Source organism: Watersipora subatra, chromosome 7 (genome assembly GCF_963576615.1).
Source record: "Watersipora subatra chromosome 7, tzWatSuba1.1, whole genome shotgun sequence".
NCBI lineage: Eukaryota > Metazoa > Bryozoa > Gymnolaemata > Cheilostomatida > Watersiporidae > Watersipora > Watersipora subatra.
In genome coordinates, this window is record NC_088714.1 from 16492201 (window position 1) to 16520095 (window position 27895).

At 37.1% G+C, this 27895-nt stretch overlaps 1 protein-coding gene across 1 annotated transcript in view; it reads right to left on the minus strand.

Annotated features, from left to right (window-relative positions):
• The window catches only part of LOC137400473 (usherin-like), a 108377-nt gene that overhangs the window by 40515 nt on the left and 39967 nt on the right, over nucleotides 1-27895 (minus strand). Inside the window, 22 exon segments of the mRNA XM_068086797.1 lie at nucleotides 2242-2487; nucleotides 3173-3381; nucleotides 4528-4733; nucleotides 5857-6057; nucleotides 6834-7079; nucleotides 7194-7385; nucleotides 9543-9661; nucleotides 11732-11882; nucleotides 14009-14251; nucleotides 14515-14787; nucleotides 17505-17627; nucleotides 18713-18908; nucleotides 19380-19534; nucleotides 19692-19893; nucleotides 20463-20581; nucleotides 21279-21426; nucleotides 21951-22144; nucleotides 22924-23053; nucleotides 24236-24421; nucleotides 25463-25563; nucleotides 25825-25950; nucleotides 27044-27181. Coding sequence (XP_067942898.1) covers nucleotides 2242-2487; nucleotides 3173-3381; nucleotides 4528-4733; nucleotides 5857-6057; nucleotides 6834-7079; nucleotides 7194-7385; nucleotides 9543-9661; nucleotides 11732-11882; nucleotides 14009-14251; nucleotides 14515-14787; nucleotides 17505-17627; nucleotides 18713-18908; nucleotides 19380-19534; nucleotides 19692-19893; nucleotides 20463-20581; nucleotides 21279-21426; nucleotides 21951-22144; nucleotides 22924-23053; nucleotides 24236-24421; nucleotides 25463-25563; nucleotides 25825-25950; nucleotides 27044-27181 — 3904 coding nt within the window.

Here is a 27895-nt window from a genome sequence, read left to right on the forward strand (position 1 = left end):
TTACCATTACGGATGACGCTGAGCTGAGATACGATCACCAAAATTTAATTTAGAGAGAAGTTGTTGATATCGTTTTGGAGAAAACAAATTAGCCCTAGTACGGCGAAGACGAAAAAGCATTGTTTCAAAGAGTTAATAAAATTTCAACTAATATGTCATTTAGCGTGTGAAATCGGGAAAAGGATGTATACAGTATATAATAAGAGCTATAAATCATAAGAGCCTTCATAGACTCGTGGTTAAACCATTGGATTACAAATCTGCGGTGACAATCTTCGTGAGTTCACATCTACCACGATGTGAGAATTTAATTTTAAAATTTTAAAAGCTATAGCCAGACATACCGAAGAACAAATAGGCGAACTTTGAGATTTATATATAGATATCGCTTTGTGAAATTTAATTGGTGCCCTTTTGGATATTAGCAGCGCCTTAATATTCAGTTGGCCAGCCCTAACTGTCTATCACACAATAGAGCAGAATGGGTGCCCAATAAATATATTATATTTTTTGAGACAATTCTATTTAGTTGACAAACAGAATGTCTACAAAACTTAGTTCTCAAACATTTATAGTATGTATGGTCTGAGTTTATGCCATAAATGTCAAGGAACATAACAAAAATTATTTGATGATCGTAGTTATTCTCATAATTACGATCAACTCTGCTTCACATTAGAAACCATTTAAACACTGTGGTGATGGGACTGTGAATATATGTGTACTACACTGTATATGTATGCTTATCATACGATGCAGATGGGAACATACAACTTGATCTAGTTTTTCCTTATCATTAGACCAAATGCAAACATCGAGAGCACTATGTGACATCACTGTAGACAAGTAACATTATGTGATTAATTTCACGAACTTAAAATGAATTACAAACACTCAAACATCTGAAGACATTCTTATAGAGTTATCAACATTTTAGTAACTGGAATATTAATATACATGTATTATCTGTCCACTATATTTAGATACAGATACGATATACATACCATACCATATTGATGTACTAACTGTAAAGGCATGCATTCGAAAAATTCATATTCGAGTAGATTTCAAAAATATACAAGAATGAAACATCTCTTTTGTGATGAGTATAGCTGCTTAGGTATATTAGCTAATGCTGTCTATACGATTGTCTCTTTAGTCATAAAAACTGAATTTGGCATCTGAATGTAAGCACAAGCTCAGAGTGAAAAGTATTTACTTTAAAAGCAGATCACTGTGATCCTAACCCACATGTATTGTGTGCCGAACATGTGTTTACATTGTATGGTAACATCACATTTACCACATGCGTACTTGTGAACATAATTGTCAGATGGCATGAACCTGGTTCAAGTAAACTTTATACGTAACATTCACTAGCAGTTACATCAACAGAGATGTTAGTTAACTTTTTCCCTATGAAATCTTTTCCTCATTCTGACAGAATCAATTTATGCTGAAAGATTTGCTGACACACACTTAGTATTTTTACTTTAAAAGCTAGTTTCTGTCACAAAGCTTAAATTTAAATTTTTTTTAAATCAGCAGAAAATTCTGCAGAAGAATCAATTTGGCATGACCTTTGTATTTGGCACACAAAGGTCATCTTTAAATTTTTTTGTTATTTGTAAAACTGACTGAAAAATCAAAACGCTATCGTTTTCGCAGTTTGACAAAAATGCATACTCCCATTCTCAAACATAAAATGTATTGTTATCAGGAATACCTGAGGCGCAATGTTAAACAGCTTTTCTCTCTATCCATCCTATAACGACGATAAAAACATTTTGAAATCACAACATTATGCTTTGAATTCAGAGTAAAAAAAATTAACTGGTTCAGGTTTTTACAAAATGATAACCCGATATCCTACATTTATTGTAGCAAAACTTTCCATGGATCTGATAATTCTGTAATCCGTGATCCATGTTTTTGTGTAGGTACTAAGGGGAGCCATTATAAAGGCTTCCTGTAGCGAATGAGCTAACAAGACTTGCCATCCCAGTTTGTCGAGATAACGTTCCAGATAGAAGTCATCGGTAAGATTTACATGGTCTACTTATTAGATAGTCGCAAGTCTCAAAAGTTTCGCCAAGTACAGCCAAAGCAGTGATAACCCATGTCGTCAAAGAGAAGAGCCTTCATTTTATCCTATCCAAATCTAACTGTTGACTTTCCAGAATGCATTACAGAGGTAATAATACTAGTGAGAGCAAGCAAACAGAGTATGATCATACAGACCTTCCGTAACAGCACTCAAACTTGTCAGCCTTTGTGTAGAATATTCCTCCGCAGCAAACATCGTCAGCACTGTTTCCTGCTTGTATATAAGCAGTACCACAGCATGTGAAGCCGTCAATAGGGGTGTGTGCCACGCCATCACAACATAATGTAGACCCGTTGTAACAAGCTCCCCCACAAAAGGTTTGTAATGCAGTGCACTCGACATAGTCACACTTATCAAGGCCTAGCGAGTCGTCAGGGTCTCTGGTAATATAACAACAAGAATCAACTGAGGCACTGAGAGTTTCAATGATTGCTCAATGCAGTTGTTCTACATCGTGGCTAATAAATAAGAAACAGTACTCTACAAGCGCAGGTCATACTACAAGATTGAATAGACATCAGTTTGTTAATGTTGACAAATAGAAAAATAGCCTTTGCTAGGTTCAGAAGTGAGTAGCTGATGATGTCCTACTGCAAGTTTTGATGTGCTGGACACACTTAGTAGATCAGTTACCAAATATTTATCATCATTAGTTATGCTAGCTATAATTGAGAAAATAATTTATGGGCTGTTGATGAATACTACTAACATAGCACGGTTGGACAACTACAACAATAGATTCTATTAGATAACAATTAGTTCTACAATAGATCGGTGTTATTAATCAAATTTCTTCTTGAAAAGGCTAGGGAATGTGAGTCAAAGATGTTCTTGAGTTACAGTCAAGATAATTATTATGTAAACTATACTCACATTGCAGAACAACTTGAGGTTCCTGAGTTACAGTCAAGATAATTATTATGTAAACTATACTCACATTGCAGAACAACTTGAGGTTCCTGAGTTACAGTCAAGATAATTATTATGTAAACTATACTCACATTGCAGAACAACTTGAGGTTCTTGAGTTACAGTCAAGATAATTATTATGTAAACTATACTCACATTGCAGAACAGCTTGTTACATTTCTTCGGTATAAGCTGTAATGAAGGAGTATACCGTTGGCTAGCATTGGCTCAGTCCAGCTAATCTGTACTTCTGTAGCCGAGAGAACCTGTAGGTCGGGTAAGGCAAGGCCTTGGGGTTGAGACTCAGCAGTTGTCCCTTGAATGGAGCTGCTGTTCACACAGGCGTAAACAGTACACACCTCGAGCTGTTTAATACAGATAAGAGAGTGTACACCTAGAACTGTTTAATACAGAACAGAGTAGAGAGTGTACACCTTAAAGCTGTTTAATACATAACAGAGTAGAGAGTGTACACCTAAAGCTGTTTAATACAGGGTAGAGTAGATAGTGTACACCTAGAGCTGTTTAATACATAGTAGAAATTGTACACCTTAGAGCTGTTTAATGCAGAACAGAGTAGAGTAGAGAGTGTACACCTAGAGCTGTTTAATACATAACAGAGTAGAGAGTGTACACCTAGAGCTGTTTAATACAGAACGGAGTAGAGAGTGTACACCTATAGCTGTTTAATACAGAGTAGAGAGTGTACACCTATAGCTGTTTAATACAGAGTAAAGTAGAGAGTGTACGCCTAGAGCTGTTTAATACAGAACAGAGTAGAGAGTGTACACCTTAGAGCTGTTTAATACAGAACAGAGTAGAGAGTGTACACCTTAGAGCTGTTTAATACAGAACAGAGTAGAGAGTGTACACCTAGAGCTGTTTAATACAGAACAGAGTAGAGAGTGTACACCTAGAACTGTTTAATACCAGGTAGAGAGTGTACGCCTAAAGATGTTCAATACAGAACAAAGTAGAGTGGACAGAAATCATAATGATTATCAAATCACTGCGTCTGCAGATGAATTACAATGTAACTAAACTATGTCATAGAAACTAGTCGATGGGCCTTAATTTACTCCCATGGAGGTAACATAAAGGTAAACTAGATTGACACATTGAAACTGATACGTCAAGGAAGATCCTGCAAAATGATTTCAAGTTTTTATCATCTGCAAGATACGAGTTACCCATTCAATGTTGTGCCTACACTTACAAATTTCGGCAAAATCTATTTTGCACTGAAACAATGTGAGGGGGTAGCGCAATAGCTGCAGTCAAAATGGTAGATATATTAAAGCCCCAGCTAAGTTAGACAACAGTAATATGATGGTACATACTGTCAACTTCCAGCAGATGTAACCTAAAATACTTTATTGAGATGTAGTTATATAAATGTATCATAAACCCCAAATAAAAGTGAACTAGTAAAGAGCACCAAGTTGGAGGTACATACCATAGACCCAACTTACATATAATTTTGTAAATAGTGTTAGGATGCATGTACATACCATAAACTCATAGACTGTGTAAGGTTGGAGTCCCTCAATGACGTGACTACCAGGCTCAGAAGAGTTTACTTCTGTGAGTCTCATACCATTCAGATACAGATAGTATGAAATTATCTCCCCATTGGGTTGTAAGGGTTCCACCCAAGCGACTCGTATGGCAGTGTCGCTGACCACAAACAGCTGAGGAGGTGCTACTCCCTGAGGTACTAGAATAGAATAAATATCATTCATCAGTGAGTCAACAAATTACAGACGACGTGAGTCTATCAAAGCCACCAGGTAATCAGCTACATCACAGCAAGGGTTCAGAACATCACATCAAAAATTATCATTACTGGTATCCAGGCAGTCTGGTGTGCCCTGAGAGAACATTCTCTATAGTAACTATATGCATAATTAATCCACAATACAGCAAGGTGGTTGAGTGGTGCAGATGGTAGTGTGCCTGCATGCGAAACCAAATGTTGGAGTTCAAATCCTATGTGATGCAATCTTTTTCTTAACATCCAACCTTCTGATGGACTGACACGGCTCTTATTATAGAGAAGATAGATTCACACTTTAATAAAACACAAATTCAAGCCATATAAGTTTTAAAGTCACTACTTTTGGAAAGAAAGTTTTACCATTGGAACAGTGCTGCCAAAGGTGGCAGACACACATTATGGAGCTTTAGAGCCTATTAAATCAACAGTAAGCATCACAAGAAACGTTATGAGAGTAACACAACTCCCAAGATCCCATTTATACTCTCTAAGCTCGTGGATAACATTATATTATATTATTTATATTATATTATTATATAATATTATATTGTTTTCAACTTACAGAAATCTCTAAATAGATGGTTTCATTGAAAGGTCAAAGGTCACTCAAAGGTCTAAAGAAATAATTGACTCTCATCTAAAAGTTTCTATGTCAGAGCCTAAAGAGCTATTAACTTAACAACTCTAACAAACATTAAATAAATCACAATTTAACATTAATCACACTGTAATTGTTCGATCTTATAAGGTTGCCAACACAACACGCATATTAGTGAAGAGGGTAAACGTTAGAGTGCCCGTACAACAAACAAGAATGTTAGAATACAGGCTATATGAATCTAAGCAACCAAGCTTACCATTGCTGCCTGCGTGTGAGAAAATACAAAACAATAAAATAGTTATGACACTGGTGTCTGGCATCATAAGTTGATAGGTGGGTAAGCATTAACAGAGATGATTACTACAAGGTCTTACTAAGCAAGACAGCGAGCTACCCAAATATGTCACTTAGCTTTTTTAAACCTAACAATCATGTGTGAAGCTCTACAAGTAGGTGATATACCTCCATCAGCTGTTCTCTGTTTAACTGGCTCAGTTGATATGAAGAGACCTCCATAGACATATAGAGTGAGTGTGAATGTGTAGTCGGTGTTAGGCGTGAGGGTGTCTATGGTAGCACTAGTTATCTCACTGCCATATGTGTAGGTCATGTTGTTGACAAGAAGACTGAATGACTCTACAGCTCCTTGCAGGACTGTAACATCTGGAAAACAGGAGTGGACAACCCTGATAACACAATCTGAATTTACAGGCAGCCATGAGCAATACTAAAACACTCTTGGAAGTCACACAAAAATTGCTTAATAATTCATCAAAATTAAATACATAATACTAATTACAAAGTGCTGCTAGTTGCTCTACTGATGCTGCAGTGACTCAAGAGAGAGCATGAAAAATAATGCAGACAAAACATACCGTAAAACCTCTAAATGAACGCCATGGCACTCTATTTTTCAACGCTTGGAAACCTTTCAATTGGAGGTTTTACGATAGTTACGAAATAGACTTTCACCTTAGTAACAATAATTGGTAGTTATCGTTGTTATTAATTTTTATATATTAAAATGTGAAAGGTACAGAATTTTGCTCATACTGTCTATCAGTATGAGCATCATTATATTGCAAGTTGTCAAATCAACAGAGCTTAACATCGCTTGAGGTTTTGTTTATATAAAACCGGTTTTAATATTAAAAAAGCGACACAAAAAATCTCTGACTTTCAGTTGCTCTAGAAATACTGAAATAGCAGATTTTTTCAATTTTAACAGCTAAAATCTGTAGTCAGAAATATTTAAACAAACCATCAAACAAAAGGCAAAACTGAAAGATGCAAATCTGTAACCGGCTGAAATTGAAACATGAAAAATTTATTACTGTGTAAACTTTATAAAACTTTCAAGACCTACCTCCATTAAAGAACAAAGTGTAATTGGTAAATCTTAGGTGGCAACTAAACAGCCTTTAGTGCATTCTGCCTACCTGGGATTGTCCAATCAGCCTTCAACGTCGTGTGACTAACGACTGTGACAGTGAGAACAGGTGCTTCAAATGGCTGGCCACTGTGAGTGACAACAGCCTGTGATGTGTCACTAGTAAGGAAGCCATAGTCATTGTAGGCAGTCAGTCGATAGGCGTATGTGGTGTACAACGAGAGACCTCTATCTTCATAGTACAAGCCAGGCCCGCTGTACACTTCCACCCAAAGGTCTATCCCTGTAGGTTCAGCTGTGAGACGAAACACACGAAATTGAATTAAACGCCAACATAAGTTGACTAAAGGAATAATATTGAAAATTTTAAAAAATGAAGAAAGAACAATATTGGAGACAGCTCACTCACCAGCTAACGGCTGGGCAACCTTGACCCTGGTGAGAGAGTATCTAACTCCTGGACCATTAGAATACTGGACCTCTTCCCATTGCACAGCTATGAATGTCTGCGAGAGAACTATGGGTTTGGGTGCCATCAGCCCTCCGGGCCTTGCTCCATTCGTGCGCACTAGAACTGGGTTGCTCTCAGTGCAACCTCCATCTAAAAATGTGCAATTTATTAGCATTTTAATGAGCGCTGAACATATGCAAGCACAATGCCGAAATGAACCATATTTCATGCAAGAAATGGAGCTTGTAGACTACTTTGCGGGTTACTAATAGCTTTCAATGAATTCATGGGTGCTCAGGTCTAAAATGCATGATCTACATTACACTTATATGGAAGGTTCCTGACCTAATCCACATACCCTCACTGTCTCTCGCTGTCTCTTCATACCTGATAATGATATATCTCAAGAACTGATAGTTCAACTGACTCGAAACCTCAGAATTACCGTAAAACCTCTATTTGAACACTATGACGCTCTATTTTTCAACCCTTCCTCTATAGTCGTGTTTTATTGGAGGTGACATTCTAATAAAGGGTGGCATATTTTTCAAATAGCTTTTCAGAATTTTGATAAATAAATTTAACCCTTTTACGCGTGAAGCGACATTAACTCATTTGTATGGAAGACATCTGCTAACTTACCTCTAACTTGCCACAGATCTCTAAATGTATATGCTTTGGGAAGTTGAAAAATATCTTTACCAGTTGATATCTATTGCTTGCAATTAACTTGCAATGATATTATAGCCTGGGCCTTGCATTGCAATTCGTTAGAGCTTTTGATTTTATATTTCATTCTAAATTTGAAAGGATATTTTTATTTATAACTATACTTTACAATGTTGCACAAAAGCTCATTGCATTCATTGATGTTTGCTACAGTTTGCAGTCAAAATTGACTTTTATGTACAACATATGAGGAGTTGTGAGCATCGATCCATTGAAAGCTGAATTTAAACAACTGCATTGATGCTATCAAATAATATACTGTAAATCTGCAAATTTATATAATAACTAGTTGTGCCTTCCAGCGTTGCCCGGGTATTAAAAATCAGCTTATAACCAATGAAAAGTCATGAAAGTTGCCTACCACTTGCTATTAGCCTGGTACAATGCCAATGGAAAATGATATTAAAAATCAACTCATCAACAATTAGAAATAATGAGAGTTGTCCGCCACTTGCTAGTAGCCTGGCACATTTTCAATGGAAAATTCCAGTAAGCTAGTTACTAGGCTTCTAATGACAGTACGCCATGACGTTGCATCAGCTTTGTCCAGCTACAGCTATTCTAATAATAGCTATAGCTGAAGGGACACATATACTTTCAAATTTACATATATATATATTATCTATCAAATACTACAAATATATATTCAAGAACAAGTGAAATACACAACCTTATACTTATAATACATGCAGAAACAAAACTGACAATTTTGAAACAAAACTACAAGCATCGTTTGTTTGGCTAGTTAACTTCTGACTGCTGCTTTCATTTGGAACCATTTCATCTTTTCCTGGCTGTTCAACACCTTGCACAAGGTCTTCTGACCTCAATTCTTCTTTAACCCCTCTGCTGAACTAGTCAATATTAGCGTCCAAACAATTTTTTTAGCCGAGCAAAACTTTTACGCATCGCTTTTTTGCAAAAATAATGAGAAGCCGTTAGCAGCATGCACGCTAAGCACAGCTTTTAGCATAAAACTAGTAGTCCAGATTTCATTGCTAATGTAAACTGTCTGTTATATACGTGGAAGTATCAAAAGCTCATTAAACAAGGAATTACTGTTAGCCTGATACAGTCATTAATTATTTTTATGGTGCTGCTTTCAATGTTCTAACGAAAAAACCAACAAGGTTGGAGTTGAAAAATTGACTTCAATATGAACAGAAACAGTCAAAGAGTGAATTGTTATTGATATAACCGAGTCATTATTAGTGCAATTTTGTGAACACTTTTCTACTGATCACTTGCTATTATGCTATTTTGAATCAAGATCAAAGAATGTCGAAGTGGTGGTAAAATAGAGGTGGCTTTCAAATAAAATTGACGTTTAAATAGAGATTTTACGATATACTGAAAACATATACCAAACAAAGCGATCAGAATATCACAACTCTACCTAAACCGCAAGTACGAAAAAAAGCAAAATTATTAACCAAGTTTCCTTACATGTAGAATCTGGTGGAAAAACATTTTTCAGCAATTATCTCAGGACCAGGCCTCCAAGGGTTAACAGAGATTTACAGCCATTGAAGGCAGACGAGACAATAACCATCTTGTTATGAGTGATAGAAGCAATACCTGTGCAAGCTATTATTGAGACGTTGTAGTGAGTGTATGGCGTCAGCTCAGAGAGGATTATCTCTCTTACATCTGTTTCCATGATTGTCAGAAGGTCATCTCCGTATCTAACCTCATATCTAAGAAAAAACCAATCAGATGCGATAAGACTGGACTGGGTAGCAACTAATTGCATGACATGAAATAACAAACAAAACTTATACGTAAAAGTTGAAGTTATGGAATTATTTACCCTACAAAACTGATTTGTACACGCTACTGTAGCCCAAGTGATGACAAATGGGTGCCACTTTCAGTGAGTGTACATGCTTAATGGGTTAACCAAATCAACCTTCGCATAGCGATCATGTTCTAGCGAATCGTGTTCATAGCGAATCATGTTCATAGCGATCATCATCTGTTGAATGACAGAGTTTTCAAGTTTGACACATGCAAACATTTTTCGTTTAGGTGATTCTCGAAATCCTATAACATCCTGAGAGAATCACACCTCTCCTTTCACAACTCGGAATCAGAAATTGTTCAGCCTATCTGAAATGAGAAATTTATTGTAAAAATTTGTCTCTAGTGCAACCAAAAATGGCATCCACAATCGTGATGTCGGTGAAAAAGTTTACTTAAAAATAGAAATTGTTGAATACAGGAAACACTGCGATAAAACTGCCGTGTACAGTTACAGATGGACTGAAAGACAGGACACATCAATTTGAGCGACTAAGGGACAAATTATTCCGTACGGCAATGAGTCTTTACTAGGGATGATTAAACCATTGCTATGTATGTGTTTACCATATCAAACATGTTGTGAATACACCACTATTACTGTACAATACACAATTATCTGTTTGACCGTTCTATTATATATACATATATATATGACTATGCCATGAATACCATGAATTAGGATCCTCATACCTCATTCTAAAGAAGTTCAACAAAAAAAGGTGAAAGGGACCATTAGAATTCAAACAGTTTTATGATTCAGTGAGCAAATCTTTGGCTATGTAAAACAAGATATAATGGTTCCTTCTGGGAAGTTAGACATGTAAACAAAACAATGCATAACAATGAGCAGCAGAAACTTCAAACTAGCTTTTTACAAAATATAATTTTGTGCTGAGTTTCAATGTTATACAAGTTATATAGAGTTATAATGTTTTATTTTTGCTGGTTTTCTAAAAGCTGCAGCAATTTTGGAGCTAAAAAGCAAATAATGTAATTCCCTCATTACGGTTGATTTGGTTGAGAGAGGTCACATTTTCCGACCAGCAGTTAATTTGTAATTCAAATTAACTGCTTCACAACTTATTTGGTTGAAAAAGGTCATATTCGTAATTTTTTTAGAATATCTAACGGTTTAATAAATGTGAAGGCGTTATGCGATCTCAAAACACCATAACGTCATGTGTTTTTTGAAATAACATTAGAAACTCAGTGATTAACTAGAAGAGATCTTGCAAACAATCACCGTCAGCACTAAAACAAGTACCACTGTCACCACTAAAACAAGTACCACCGTCAGCACTAAAACAAGTACCACTGTCACAACTAAAACAAGTACCACCATCCGCACTAAAGCAAGTACCACTGTCACCACTAAACCATGTACCACTGTCACCACTAAAACAAGTACCACCATCCGCACTAAAGCAAGTACCACCATCAGCACTAAAACCTAATTTCAGCCACTGAAACTGAATAAATGCTGTGCTATCATCCTAACTAACTAGCTTTTTGGAAAGTAACAGTAGTGATGTGTTTGTCAAGAGTTTGAGAAATACATTATTTCTGTCATCACAGAAAATTGGAAACACAACTGAACATCATTTAATCATCGTCTGGCTTTTTGTAACCAATAACACTGATGTCTACCTGAAGATGTCCAATAGAATAATGATTAACTACTAGAGCCCCATGCAGTGCCCAGTTTTAGCACCAATGATATTAGTTGCTGCTGCACTAGCTGACGGAGAAAGGCAATCATAATATATTTATTATTTTTAGGCTTTTTTAAAAACTATAACTAGTCTAATTGTTAAAGAAAGCAGTTATGAATATAGAATCTAGAAACGAAGGCTGTCATCGTTGCATCGAAAATGCGTCAGCGAATACATGATATCCCAGGGGCTGACAATTGACCTGGCCAAAACAAGGTGCAAACACCTATTGGCATAGTGTAGGAGTTGTACCTGTTCAGCGGACCGTTACTTTTTAGGGGTGACTCCCATGCCACCCTCACTGCTGAGGCATTGAGAACCTCAACTAATGGAGCTGCTAAGCCAGAAGGTTGAGCAGACTTCGTAGTAACATCTGCCCAATCGGAGAATGTTGTTCCACCTCCTGCATAACACCAAAAGGTCTATTACCGGCATTGAGCAGACAACTCGCCCAGAAGTAATGCAAGCAAATGAGCTATGGGTCTATCACAAAACCAACAGAACATATTTGTGCTTGTGTTCTCTACAAATCAACAAAAATACAATACTAAGCTATCAACTGATGGATCAAAGTGAGGAAGGCTCTGAGGTATACTATCCCATCTGTATACATTGTTGATATCTATGCGATTATAGTCAACCCTTTACATATGAAGTTATTCCACTCTCATATTTGCTTTCTATGCGGTCTGATCCAAAAGTTTCCGGATTGGAGTTGTATACACTTTCATATTCGAATGATGGAAAAACCCATTGCAGCGTTTGCTAAGAAACACCTCCGGAGTGTTGTCACAAAATTTCAGGTTGCTATGACAACGCGTTTTTATGTGAGCTGACGATATTTCAAGGTCTGTCAGGTGCATCCATCGCTTTTTTTAAATTTTTTTATCGTCATGTCTAATAAACTGGAACAGTGTATTTGCATTAAATTTTGTGTGAAATTAGGGAAAACAAGGATATTATGACCTTCGAAATGAAGTTTTGATCATTCCTGAAAGCTTCCTTAAAATCGTTGCAAGCGTGCATCCAGAGCTCTTTTTGGTCATCAGTTAGCAAGCGTGACACAAACTTTGCTGCGACTCGTCTCATGTTTAAATTGTCAGTTAAAACTTTTTGAACAGTTCCAAAACCAAGTCCAGTCTCTCCAGATATCTCTCTAATGGTTAAATGTCGATCTGCCATGACTAGTGACCGCACACTGTCGATGTACGAGCAGGTTCTTGACGACGCTGGTCTGCCAGACCTCGCGTCATCTTTAGTGCTGTCTCTACCTTCACAAAAACGTTTGTACCACTCAAAAATTTGTGTTTTCTTTAGAGCAGCATTTCCAAACACAATAATTAACATTTCAACTGTCTGAGTAGTTGTTTACCTAATTTCACACAAATTTAATGCAAATACGCCGTGCCGGTTTATTAAACATGACGATAAATTTTTTTTTAAAAGCGACGGATGCCCATGACAGACCTTGACATATCGTCGGCTCACATGAGAACGCGTTGTCATAGCAACCTAAAATTTTGTGACAACATTCCGGAGATGCTTCCCAGCAAACGCTGCAGTGGGTTTTTCCATTGTGCGAATATGCAAGTGTATACAACTCCATTCCGGGAATCTTTGAGTCAGACCTCGCATTTCAAAACTTGTATTCTCACAAATATTCTTATCAGAATATATTTTATTATTTTTACTTCGTGTCAGAGTACAAAGCACAACTTCATATACTTAAAGTGATTACATATAACATTAAAAATACTACATCTAAAGTTGCCTAAAAACCAATTTAATAAATCCGTAATAAGGTATTTTGACTGTTACTGTACCTCTCCATGAATAGAAATGAAGCCATAGCAATCCTCAGGATCACAAGGTGGAATGAGTTATACAAATACACAACATATCTTACCCTATTACACTATTAGGCTATATACAATATACTTGCACTTAGACTATATATAATATATAGCCTATACTAACTTAATTTATAGATATATATAATTTCTCATTTCTACATTTTATTTCTAATTTCCAATTTTATTTACAAAACTGATCTTTCTAAAATTTTTTGGACACCTTGTTGGAAATTACTTCAAATGCCGAGAGAAATATTTGCTCAAATTTTATATTGTAAGCTGACATAGTCCATAGGCAGAGGTGAAGTTAAGGCAAGATGGTAGAGTCTCACTTACTTTAGAGCAGGTGTGACAAGTCGAAACTGACCAAAATTGCAAGTTACAATTTATATCTAAATTTTTATGCATTTATATGTATAGGTTACATCTATATACACATATCTGCATGTATATTTATATATATACGTGTATATTTTATATCTAAAAGCAACCAACTACCTTCAAACTTGTTAATTCATGCAAATTGTAAAGAACAGAAGGAAAAATATGTTTAAGGAATTTTGTTTCAACTTACTCAACTGCTGTGACCTTAACAAACTGCTATTGAGAGAACCAGTTCAGAAATATATAGCAAGCACACAATAGAACGATCAAGAACATCAAGCAAAAGCGTTACCTGTGCTAGCTGAAATCCTGTAACGATACTGCGTGTAGGGGTGGAGGTCATCGCCTTCGTCTAAGTACACTAGTTCCTGTGTAGGACCAATAGTGAACAAGACAAGACTGGAGCTGTTGGATACCCATCGTTCAACAGTATATTGAAGAAGCACACCATTGGCTTGAGTTGGCTTCTTCCAGCTTACCTCCACAGAGGTAGCGGTCAGCGAAACAACTGTGGGCGGGGCCAAACCCTCTGGGGCTAAAGCATAGCAATACTGTGATTAAATGGACAGCCTAAATCATCACTATAACTTTAGTTAGTCTCAACCATATAATGATACATCATCAATATTACTAGCATACATGCCATCAGTAAATATAACAAAAGCACCTGCCACACTTGACAGTTTTCAAACGTGAGAGAAAACATAAAGCGTGCAATAAACAATTCAACTTTGTATATAAATCGCATCAACATAGAAATACCACTTTAAGGATAGAAATCCTTGTAATGAGACATACCGTCTTCAAGAGTTCTTATTGGTTGACTAGGAGCACTAGAGACGCAGCCAGCCACTGTACAGACCTCCACCATAAATATATAAGTACTGTAGGGAAAGAGTTCAGAGATATCAGTACTATTAACCGCCGAGTGAACTGAGAGCACTAGACTGCCATTACTATATATATTATAAGTGAGGACAACTCCATTAGCTTGAGCTGGCTCGCTCCAGGCCAAAGTGACAGATCTTGATGCGATGCCCAGTACCAGAGGAGGATCGATAGACTCAGGTGCTGAAAACAAATGCAATGTTTAATGGTTCGGGCATTTTTAACATTTCTCACTAAAAATACATTCGTTGTATACTGATAGTTAATTCTGTAAAAATATGAAAAAAGAACTGAGGACCAGTGAGCGAGGCACTTCACTCTCATTATGTAAGCTCATAGAAGAGTTAGATTTGATGCCAAGCTGCCAGTGAAAAAAATAAGTGAGGAGACCTAGCAGTCAGTATATCATCTATTCGCTAACATCCTGCTACAAGTAGGTCGCTAAAACTGATCACAAGACTGAAAACATCTTATTACCCTCTACCCAGTGTTAGCAAACCCTGCTCCATAATAACCGATCAATGACACTGTAGGACAGGTTACCCTCAGGCAACGTGATCATACTTATTATGAGGTACAATTTTCAAGGTCATGATTGTATTCCCTAAATGTAGCAACGAAAGATCATTGATACACATCCAACACATGTTGATGCATAACAATCACCTGTTTATGCGCATCAAACACCTGTTGATGTGCATCAAACACTTGTTGATGCACATTGAACACCTGTTGGTTCATATCAAACACTTGTTGATGCACATCAAACACCTGTTGATGCACATCAAACACCTGGTGGTGTATAATAAACTCTTGGATTTGTAATCCATCTGGATACTTTTTTATAGAATTGGATGTTCAGTATGATTCTCACAATAGCCCTTGTGAACAGGAGTACTTGAAAAAGATTTTTACCTGATTTAAATCAAGCAATAGAGCTAGAGCTATTGCTTTAAGGTTGACTTGCAACAAAAATCACATTACAGTTATTTGATATGAAAAGATTCACCATGTTTTACTCTTTTGTGTTGTAGGTGCAAAATATGTGGAAATGTGATTACAAGCTCTTAAAAGCTCAAAAACGAACAGAAACCCGCAGCCACATAAGACCGCCGTAGTGTGAATTCTCTTTCCAAAACGGCTCAAATGTGACAGTTGTGGTAGATGGTTTCTGTTTACACTTTCATGCAACTTTATTCGTCGAAATATTTTCACAAATATACTTCACGCATTCAATAAAACCATGTCTATTGTTCTTACGTGTGTTTTATCGTCATTGTAATGCTGTCACTTTTAGCAGTGATATCTTATAACTTACGTAAAAATTCGTTTAATTTTTTAGCCTTAGCTTGAAGGAGTACATATCGTTGTCTGATAATCATGACGAGCCTGTTGGTCACTTGTGATAATCGAAAAGTGCTGCAGAAATTATTTGCGAAGTATTGGGTCACATGATCAGATTACGACTTGCTGATTAGAACAAACCGAAACAAAACTGTAAAGTAGCGAGCATCTATATTTGATACAGAGTCTTCGGTAAAACCCGAAGTGTTTGTCATAAACTAGTGCTACGATAAGTTTTATATTGAGCTTTTTATTGGCCTTTCAATTCTCGTGAGAACATCACGTGACAAAACAGTAACCAAATTTCATGACTATGTCAGAGAAATAAAGGGATTCCAATCTACGGCGGCTTTTCGTTTTTGAGCTTTTAAGAGCTTGTAATCACATTTCCACATATTTGGCACCTACAACACAACAACAGAGTAAGACATGGTAAATCTTTTGATACCAAATAACTGTAATGTGAATTTTGTTGCAAGTCAACCTTTAAAAGAAAAACCAAACTTGCAAATGCAGCGAACCTTCAGTTATCCAATATAACTCATTACACAATATTGATTACTTATACTTATCATTACACAATATTGATTACTTATCATTTCACAATATTGATTACTTATCATTACACAATATTGATTACTTATCATTACACATTATTGATTACTTATCATTACACAATATTGATTACTTATCATTACACAATATTGATTACTTTTCATTACACAATATTGATTACTTATCATTCCACATTATTGATTACTTATCATTACACAATATTGATTACTTATCATTACACAATATTGATTACTTATCATTCCACATTATTGGTTACTTATCATTCCACATTATTGATTACTTAACCCTTACGTTATATAGAAAATATTTCCAATAGGTTTAAACCTGGCATATATCAAATAAATTCGAGACAATTTTTATTTACGTAACAACATCTATACTCTGTACTTAAAACATAGAAAAATGCAGAATAATTAAATGCATATCAGTGTAAGCCCTCAATAAGCAAAGCAAGTTTAGGTACAAAACATTGGAAGTTGTAATATCTTATTTCGTATTCCATAAATATCTGCCGCATTAACAAGTTTGAACTGAAACTCTGTAAAGCGACACAAAACAACAATTTATAAGCAATGCCAAAAGTTCGCCTCATGTAGAATGTACGATATTCAAACGAGTGGAGAATTCAGAATAGATTTGAAAGATGGCTGCTCAGAGAGGAACAGTTAGTATTTAAAATGTTCCGTTGTGGGACTGAATCAACACTAGTACTCTATACGCTTATAGTTTTTACCACTTAAAACTATAAAACAGTTTCTAAGATGATTTCAAGCCAGCATGTTGTTTATTCTACGCTAACACACGCGTACTCTAGCTAGAGTACCCACACCATGCACTTGAAACATTCTCACTTTAAGTTGGAGCTTCACTTTGTTTGACAGCTAAAACAGGTACTTCTGCTTTGAAAGATGTTAACAGAATTAAGTGTATGAACAAGATGTGTATTGTCAGCATAACCGTATATGCATAGCACTACTCACGAGCTTGCAGGGTCTGGACTGTTGCCCAATCAGAAAGACTGGATCCGGCCTCATTCACAGCTTCCAGCCTGAAGGAGTAATTTTTGTAGGGCTGGAGTCCTAGTAAGGTGAAGGTCGTGGCAGCTACAATAGCGTAACTATTAATGATGGAAGGTGATGAATTTTGACATCATGCATGCACTCGACAAGAAAACACCTGTACAAATGTGAAAAGCGATGCATAAATAAGGTTTGACATTTTCAATGTCAGGAGTGAATTGATGTTTGTATCGAAACCAGTGATTTTGTAACCGGTGTGCCATAGCACACTGGTTTGCCGGGGCACACTGGTGTGCCGCGAGAGATTGTCAGGTGTGACATTGGGAAGTATCAATGAATGGTCTTTTTTTCTATCTTCATCTATATTATCATTGGTCGCAGTCCGTATGTCTGTTTGCATTTTCTGTCACAAAGCACAGAGATTAACTAAGTATTTGCACAATTACTGTGGTTGATCAGTGCAGTTGGTTGGTGTCAATCTGGTAAGCTGAATGTCATGAGATCGAGTCCAGTACAAAGCAAGCTTTTTTCTCAAATAAACAGAATTATTCCGAGACTTCGGAAGATAGCCGATTAGCTCAGTTGGTTAGAGCCTCAATCTAATAAGCTGAAGGAGTGAGGGCAGCTCATTGGATTGAAGCAGGATTGCAATTTAAACCTAAAAACTGCTGATCTTCATTTGGACAGTTTTTAGTCACCAAGAAGTTTCCCATTCTGGCCAACAAAGCCATGTTGACAAGGCTCTCGTTTTTAACCAAATATCTGTGTGAGCTAAGCTTCTCAAGATTGACGGCGATAAAAACTAAAAACATACAGAGACTGAGAGGTATTGAACAAGCGCTGGGTTTGTCTTTCTACCATTCCTGCAAGGATATCCACGATATCCAAATATGCTAAAAAACTTATTAATTATACATATTACTGTGTTGGAGTGTCATTCTGTGACGCTTCGGTTGGTGGTGTGCCCCAAATTTTAGAAATATAAAAAATGAGCTATGGCTAAAAGATTGAAAATCCTGACTTTAAACAATGCTTGTAAGTTTTTACTGGTTGATTGTGGCAAAATAAACTTCATAAATGTGATAGAAGCTTCTTCTTGAACCATATCACACATTTACATAGTGATGTTTAATTACGGCTGAGATAAGTTTAAAGATCTCTAGTCTTACCGGAAGGTTGAGAAAAAGCTTCTTGAGAGGGCATGTCATCAGCTCGAAAGTGCAACTGATAAAGAACACCTGCTACATCCGGGGCATTCAATCTGCCAGGTGGTTCCCATGCAGCTGTGATGGCTGTTGAATTGACAGCTGTCAACATCGGTGGCATGACACCATCAGGGGCGCCGGCAGGCATGCTCACAGATATCTGTGACAGATGCGAATATAAAGACAAGAATAATAAAGACAATAGAAAAAGTAAACAATAACGATCGAGAAAAACTTGGCATAAAATTAGACTGTTTATGATGCATTGCCAATAGAAATTTTGAAAACACCCAAAGGAGCCAAAACTCAAAGAAATTATGTGCAGGGCAGACCAATATAAAGAATGAGGGTTATGATAGAAGATGCCTAGCTAACAGCAGATCATGCAATAGTCATGCAATCATAGACTGGTAGCTACTAGATGGCATAAATCAGTGTAGAGTATTTTTCAGAAATAAACTATCGAAAAACTACGTAAATAAAATGTTGCAGACCCAGACTTCTAATAAGTGTGACTCCATCAAACAAACACAGTCAAATGTGACCTTCACTGAATCAAACCAAAGCTAATCTCATTCACAATTAACAGATATTATCTTGCAAAAAACATAAAAAAATAAATACTGTATACTTGATTGCTAAGCAGGAAACCAATGGAATTGCTGGCGTTGACTTGAAGCTGGTACTGAGAGTAAGGAATAAGGCCATCAATAGTGACCCAGACATCCGTAGATGATGTGTTATATAGCTCCCTCCTCTGTCTCACAGTTGAATAATCCCCGGTAACTGAAACAGCAGGAAGCCAATATCACCGCATGGCAAATAACCATAAAGCTCTGCATAAAAGCCATGCAAAATCTTAAACAAAGCATTCAATTTTGCACGTAACAAATGTAGCAATAACAACTTATCACATGTTAATATTCACTGAATAGTGCCTCACCAGAGTTAAGGTAGTAGAGTCCCTCAAAGTATACACTGTATGTCATGAGTCCGTTATCAGCCACAGCTCTTGTCCACCTAACAATTACCTCCCTTGGTTCAGTCACAGGCCTTACTTCCACAGTTACCGACCCTTGCGGGGCATCCTCAAGAGTCCGACTGGACACCTCATTACTGAGAGTACAACCCTGGGCTGTGCACACCTATTTGAATAAAAGAAAGTTGAATTGAACGTCTGTAGTTGGATGATGGCAGAGATAAACATTTTATATGACACATAACCATGAATTATTGGTCAACTTCCTATAACAAATGACTATAATACGCAGATGAAAAATATTATTTACTGAGAGCTTTACTAGAACCTCAAGCAGAGTGATGACCGCAGAGGGAAAAGCTTCTCATGAATGAAGATGCTGATAAAGTCAGCAGACGAAATGGACTATCAAAAGCATAACAATGCTTGTTCTGAGCACAGGTGTATCACCCACACTTCTGCAGCTAAACCTGATAGCAACGTTAAAATGTCCCACTTGAACACGGCCTAACAGGACCTTTACGAAGTTATCATACACTTCAATTGCTCCAACATACGACTATTTAAACATATGAAGCGAATCTCTACAGGAATTAATTTTGTACAAAGAGGTTTGAGTGTACTTGATTATCCTGTTAGATTAAATGTCAACAGTTATTAAAAGTTACAATAGTGCAGTGAGCACCTGCAATTGGAAAGTAGGCAGCAGGAAAATGAAACTGATAGCCCGTGTACCTGTAGTTGAAAAGTGTGAATGGAGTAGGGGAGGAGGCTAGTAGCGTTGTACATTAGCTCATCTACAGTCTCGTAGACCATCACAGAATTGTGTATTAGAGAATATTTGGTAATGATACCTGTAATAAAATAGACATACAGCTACACCACCAGCTAGTATTACTGAGCAATTTAATTTAGACTGTGGACCTTAGTGCTATAAGAACTGAGTAGAGTCATCACTAACAGAATTAGTATTTAGCCGACGGTGTTGCATTCCCTTTCCTAAACATGACTCATCGATGTTTCCCAACCGGACCATTAAACAATCTCTTCACAGTCTAGGTCAATCTTTACTATGATATGAGTCTGTCCGTCTGTATCAATCTTTACTATAATATGAGTCTGTCCGTCTGTCCGAAACCATAGTTGAATGTTGGGAAAAAAGATTGCATCGTACAGGATTCAAACTCGTGACCCTCAGCTTAGTAGACAGACTCACTCACACCTGCGGCAAATGGTCATCTGCCAGCTTTTCGGAATATTTGAATGTATAGTTATTACACCTGATGATCTCTCAAGACACGCTAGTTAAACGTAATACTACTTGTATCCTTTACGAACATGAGAATAATTGACATGACGACTATAAACAACGCTTAGGTCAGCCATTTTAGCGATCTTTAACTCTTAAGGCCATCGATGATGGTGCTGTCGGTCTGCTAGCCAATCAAATGACCAAGTCTGAACAGAAAAAGATAAATAACTAACAACTAATGTTCAAGCACTAGTATAACATGCTAGCACTGCTATAATAATAAAATTAGTAAGTGTTACCATTAGGCTGCAGGGGTGGTAACCATGATACATGCAAAGAGTAAGCTGAGATTGGGGTCACGACGGGGTCCTGCACCAGGTCAGGTGAACTCTCCACAGTGGATGCATTAGCAGCTTCACTCAGCGTACAGCCACCCTCAGTACACACCTACATATGGATCATTGTGCGCTACTCATTCATATCAATGATGAATTAAACAAGTTTATATTTGCCTATAAACATTTTAATTATGTTTCTTGACAATGATTTTAATGCAACCAGTTTTATTGAAATCACCAGCAAGGGCAGAAACATACATGTAGGAAAATGCTTAACCAAACTGATAAATTTTTAATCAAAGTTTTCCAATCTTTTGATTGGCTGTTGCAATAACCAATCAGCCAGAGATTTAACCTGTTCAACCTGAACTTAGTACCAACTAGCGCTAGGTGCTGATTGGCTAGACACTAAACATTGCTCTGAATTACTGAGTGATCACCGACTTACATAGTAATAGTTGAACTTCTGTAAAACTAGTGTCTTATCTGGTCCTTTCATTAGTTTCCTTGTCTGCCAATAACTTGGCTGATTTCAAGGAGCAATTAAAATCCTTCCATATAAACAGATTTGCAGATATTTCAGTTTGATTGACCTCTCCCCATAACAGACTAAGAACATAGTAACAAACTCACTCTTAAGGTGTAGTAGTAAGTGGTTCCAGCCATAAGTGATTCATTTCTGTATGATCGGAATCCTACATCTGAGCTGTTGTAGACGAGGTCACCGGGAAGCCCGAGATCCGAAGTTGACATGTAGACTAGATATCTGGTTACGTGCCCTTGAATATTCTCTGGTTCCAGCCACATTGCATCTATTCTTCTCGTACCTGTCAAGTCCAAACAGAGTTTAACAAGGCTTAGCGTCCCATAAAACTGGAATGATTTAAGAGCCTCAGTCCACCAGTCTGGACTTAAACACGTCTTCAGTATTTACACAGGCGCAGTATGTAACCAAGGAGTAAATTAATTAGATTTAGAGAGATGATCACAGTAACTTTGTAACAATCTTCAGCAGCTATTTCAGGCACAACCATTGACCTATTAACTATACAGTATGTAGTTAATAGTATTAATTATACTATATTAAGTAGAGTTAATAGGTCTATGGACACAACTATGTCTAAAGTGGTTGCTATATACAACACCAAAATGGGTCATTTGCTTAGCCAATGACTAGTGACTAAGTGAGCTGGTCTGAGTGGGTAAAAAGAAACTGAATTGTAACCTATGACTAGATGAAAGAGTTGATTCACAATGAATATAATCTCATTAAGCTGCATAAAATATCTATGCTATAGGTCTGGTAGGCGTTTTTTTAGGTATGTATAACTAGGCCTTGAAGCAGATATGCTACATCAAACCTGCAAATGGATAATGAAAAAAACAAACACTACTTTGACATGTACACAGATCAAAGTGCTATTACCAGATCATAAAATTCTAAACAGACCATAGACATGTAGATCGACCATACGCAGGTAGACAAACTATACTTATATATGTTATGTTATACTTATATATGTCCCTACTTATACAAGCGCAAACATCCCAAAGATACGTAAAAAAAAGTTAGAAAAATAGTTTGAGCATAGATATATAAACGAACCATAGACAATGAGTTGTGGAGGAAGCACAAATGCTGGCGCTAGCTGTGCTGTCAGCAGTCCTACTGTTTCACTCTCTGTACACCCCACAAAAGTACAGGCCACCATCTTCACCTCATATACAGAAAATGGCTGTAACAGCGCAGCATATTAAAGTACAAGAGGAGAAGGCTTTTATAACTATCAAACATGCATAGGAATAAACGATTGGATGGGAGACATGGGTCTTAAAAATAGATCATAACACTAATATGAACATATCGAGAAGACAGCTACATGTTTCTATCATTAGCATCATAACAGCTGGTGTGGAAACTATCGCTTCTAAAGATCGGCCATGCCTATCGCAAGTAGACTCTGATACAAAACCAAGTACAGGCAGTTGTCGCTTAATGATAATTCGGAGTGATGACAGACTGTAAAACTGCACTAATATTCGTTTAACTAAAATCCCTCGGAATGATGATGGTGCAGTGGCAGAACTGTTGTGAGTGTAACTGTATACTGTCACATACGTACGATAAGTAACCTAGAGTTAAAGCAATGCAGCCACCCTCTTCACATCACTTGCTCCGCATCTTTAACTGCCAGCCATATGATTTTTAGGATTATATTTGTATATAGTGTTTGTCAAGTTCAATACTCTTAAATTATTGGCAATAATAATCGACTATCTACCCTTCCAATAAATACCTCGCAATAAATAGAGGAGTTATGCTGTACTATATAATTAATGAGAAATAATAGAAAGTAAAAGATGCTCTGCGCATGTATTGTCAAATGACGATGAAATGACTAGGTCCAATCATAGCAAATTTCGATTTTGTAGTCTAGAACTTTCAGGGTTTTAAAAAACTTGAAAGTTCTGATTGAAATATTAAATAAGAGTTTAATATAGTACCCAAACAGGAAATGAGGCCTTAATGTACTAAAGAGAAAAAGTAAAAGGTGACATATTGCCTAAAGATGAAATAGCCTAACCTATTTAACAGCAAGTTCATTTATCCATGGATTTCCTAAGACGAATTACCATTCCTTGAACGAGGACTAGTTGTATTGTACAACATTGACCGGCTAGTCTGACCTAAATAAACTGGCACATAAGCACTTGTTCAGCAGCCAATCAAGTACAGTTTACTCTCTAACCTAAGTCTGCAATGTCAGCATCTATGACTCAGGAAGAGTTCACAATTCGAGCGACTACCTTGTCCATATGCCTTCAGAAGAAACCATAAAATCCTACAACCTGAAGGAAGGTTTAATATTGAATTCAAATGGCCACTACATGCTGAATAGAGAGAGGAAAGCATTTACCTGAAGGTTTGTGTAGTTATAGCTCATTCCTGTTCCATTGTATAGTAACACAACTCCAAAGTAAAGTTCATAGCCTGTTATTACGCCATTTGGGTAGACTGGATCCAGGAGTCCGATATAGATATAAGTCGGTCCATTACTGATAACAAATGGAGGCTGTACTCCCTCAGGTCTTTCCTCTAGAGTCTGAATAGATGAGAGAGTGACGATGAGCCATTTCTGAGACAATTACCAAGACAAGTTGGTAAATCCGTAGTTATGTTATAACGCTAAGGGGTGTGTCACATCCTCCATTTTTCCAATAGAAAATTACTCAATGACAGATCATGATATCCCTTTTCATGCAAATACATAATGGCAGCAGGTAGAAGTGGAAAGCCTAAAGAAATAAACTACAGCTAAACTTCGCTTTTTTGTTGCTCCTATATCTGAGTTTTAAAACAAACAACGTCAAGTTTGAGCCACTGTTTTACCCTACACCCAAAGTACAATACAGTAGATGCTCCTATAACGTAAATTTCAAATAACATATAGAATTTATGTAAAGTTTTTGGCTTCTACTACTTAAAGAATTCTATAAAGCATAATGAGTGAAATGGGTGCAAATTTTCAAATTCGATTTGAATCATGCGCATCTCATGGTTAACCTTAAAAATATCGCTTTTCCTCTTATCGCACTTGAGAGAGAGAAAACGACGTACGAGGTCTGATCCAAAAGTTCCCGGAATAGAGTTGTATACACTTGCATATTTGCACGATGGAAAAACCCATTGCAACGTTCGCTGGGAAACACCTCCGGAGTGTTGTCACAAAATTTCAAGTTGCTATGACAACGCGTTCTCATGTGAGCCGACGATATGTCCAGGTCTGTCAGGAGCTTCCGTCGATTTTTACATTTTTTTATCGTCAAGTCTATCGCATATTTTACTCTCTCATATATACTGTTTGTGCATATTGTACTAAACTGTAGTCTAGGAGTATGTGTGCGGGACAATATTGGCGGTTCAATGTACAGTACAGTACCAAATTCTCAATGTCCAGACTTTTGTTTATTTACGGACATGGCCCAGTCTGTTTTAGTCTGAACTATTAAGAGTTGCCTTTACTTAGATCATAAGCACACACGATTCGTTAGATTTGACACCCTTATAGTCGAATACCTAAAACTACTATAAATTAACACTCGCATTGGCCCCAAACTAAGTCTAAATTGAAAAAAATAGGTACCTTGACATAGATTCCAGAGGTGCTCTCAGTGCAACCACCTGCAGTGCATGCCTCCAAGTGAATAGTGTAATTCGTGTGTGGTCTAGTTTTATTTAGAACACCTACAATATGGGATAAGGCGTGAAAGTTTTCCATATCATAGTATTATAGTTTAATAGCAAATATGCCATAGCGTGAGACAGGGGACATCATCTCTGCCACCATGATAACGCTGATGTTGCAAAGCATCGGCACATATTGATAAAGGCTGCAACCACACGACACAACTATGCTTGCTTAAACTGGACATATCGGCACACTGAGGGATAGTCATAACACTCTGACACGCCCACAGCAAACCATACAAGCATCAGCAGTCTTACCTGTCAGCATGTTTGAGCCATAGAATGTCATTTCTATGACTTCGTTAGCCCTAAGCTGGTCATAAGCTCGCAGTATGTACATATACACCAGTCCAGTGCTGCCGCTGGGGTGGATCCATCCAACATCTGATGTAAAACAGAATAAAAACCAGTAGAACAGCTCAGAAAACTAGACAGTGACATTCCTGATTCCTACTTTGACAATGATAGGTGTTAACTTGTTGTCTGCATTAACCGATTAACTGAATTTCTTCTTGAATACTAGGTAACAAATTTACCGCAGATGCTGCTAGTAATCTCCATCATGTGATAGCGTGTTTAATTTTGTAGTGACATTCTGTACAGTGAAAAACACAGGTTTAAAAAAGCAATAGATATATCTTGAACAAACATATTTTAGCAGTAAGATGAAAACGCAATGCATGAACTTTGCAGGTTCCATTTGATAACCAATCACAAGCAAGACAGTTACTAGTTTCTGTCTGATTGGCTCTCAACACATAAAACAGTCAGTTCAGAAAGCAACCATAAAACTCTCAACCTTAAAAATGAACTTGCACAAAATTTTAGTAAATTTTATTAGAAAGTATAGATATTTTTCTATAATTTGTTGATGTTTTTGATGTTTGAGGTGATCTGACTGTCAGGATGTTTCCAAGTTAAAATCGATAAAGCCCAATTGTGGCCAAACTGCTCGGAAGAGAAATACGTGTGAAATGACTTCACTAGCTGTTATCATTGCTATAGCTGGTATCGGCAATTGCTTTCAAGCTCCAGAGTTACGCGCCTCTATTCTGTTGGACTCTTCGCAACTCTACATGTCATAATCATGCACTCGCTAGCTCTGGGGGTTTTAACCCCGATCAAGTTTTGTAGATTTTAATCTTGAAACATCCTGGCAGTCAGATAACCTCAAATATCACAAACAATCACAAATAATAGAAAAACACTGATACTTTCTGACAAAATCAACTAAAATGTTGTACAGGTTCATCTTTAATAAATATATTGAGAGTAGAAAAACTTCCACATTGGACTCATGTGCACCATAGCTTTAACCTTTGCTGACAACATCATTCGAAAAGCGGAAAACTATTAAATGGGTCATGAATGGCTCCACTAACTGCGGTGCGCTATTTATAAACTATCTACTTTATTTTTCATACTTGCTTACAAATAAGAAGCTTCCCACTCGCGTATGTTATACCTGAAAACATACCTATAGTATAACCACTTGTAGCCTCAGCGTAGTACGGCGCTTGTACACCAGAGGGAGGGGCTTCCCTTGTTACCCCCATCAACCAGTCAGTATGCGATGATCCAGCCGAGTTAGATGCCATGATCTGATAGAGATATTCTACAATAGCACAACCAGGTCCAAGTGAAAGCATAAAAGAATACGCATGGAATCACGACTACATCAGATAGATTATCAGAGAAAGTGTCGCTATCAGAGATCTACAACTAAATTTCTGTGGCATCATATAGCAGAGCCAGATGTAAGATGCTAAAAGCAGACTAAAGGCTGGTTCACACTATATCACCAGATGTCGAGGGTTGTCCTCTCGGCAATTAATAGTCGACTATGTGCATTATAAACCGATGACATCATCGAAACAACCCTGATATGTCGGAAAATATTGCAGCTGTTAAATTGTCCTGATAGTTCACCAAGCATAAACTAGCCTGTGCCATGTGCACCACTTCGGCTGGTGATTGGCTGTCGCAGTTTGCCCGATCTAAATTTTCTTTCGTGACAGATGCTGCTGTAAACTATCATTTCATTATTTCCATGACTGGGATTAACGCCGACATACGGCAATATAGTGTAAACCAAATCAGCCTTCAAGGCAAACTGATACTAAATATGAATGGAAATGAAAATAATCTTATTTACTTGTTTAATCACCCATCCTCTCTTAACAACTCATATGCCTAACATCTATGTAAGCAGATGAATTTTAGCCAACTTTCGTGGCCGCCATTGAGCTACTAAATGTAGTAATTGTTAACTAAAATCCAAAAGAGCTATGCAGTGTCAACTATTCCTAGTATTATAATATGCTTCTTC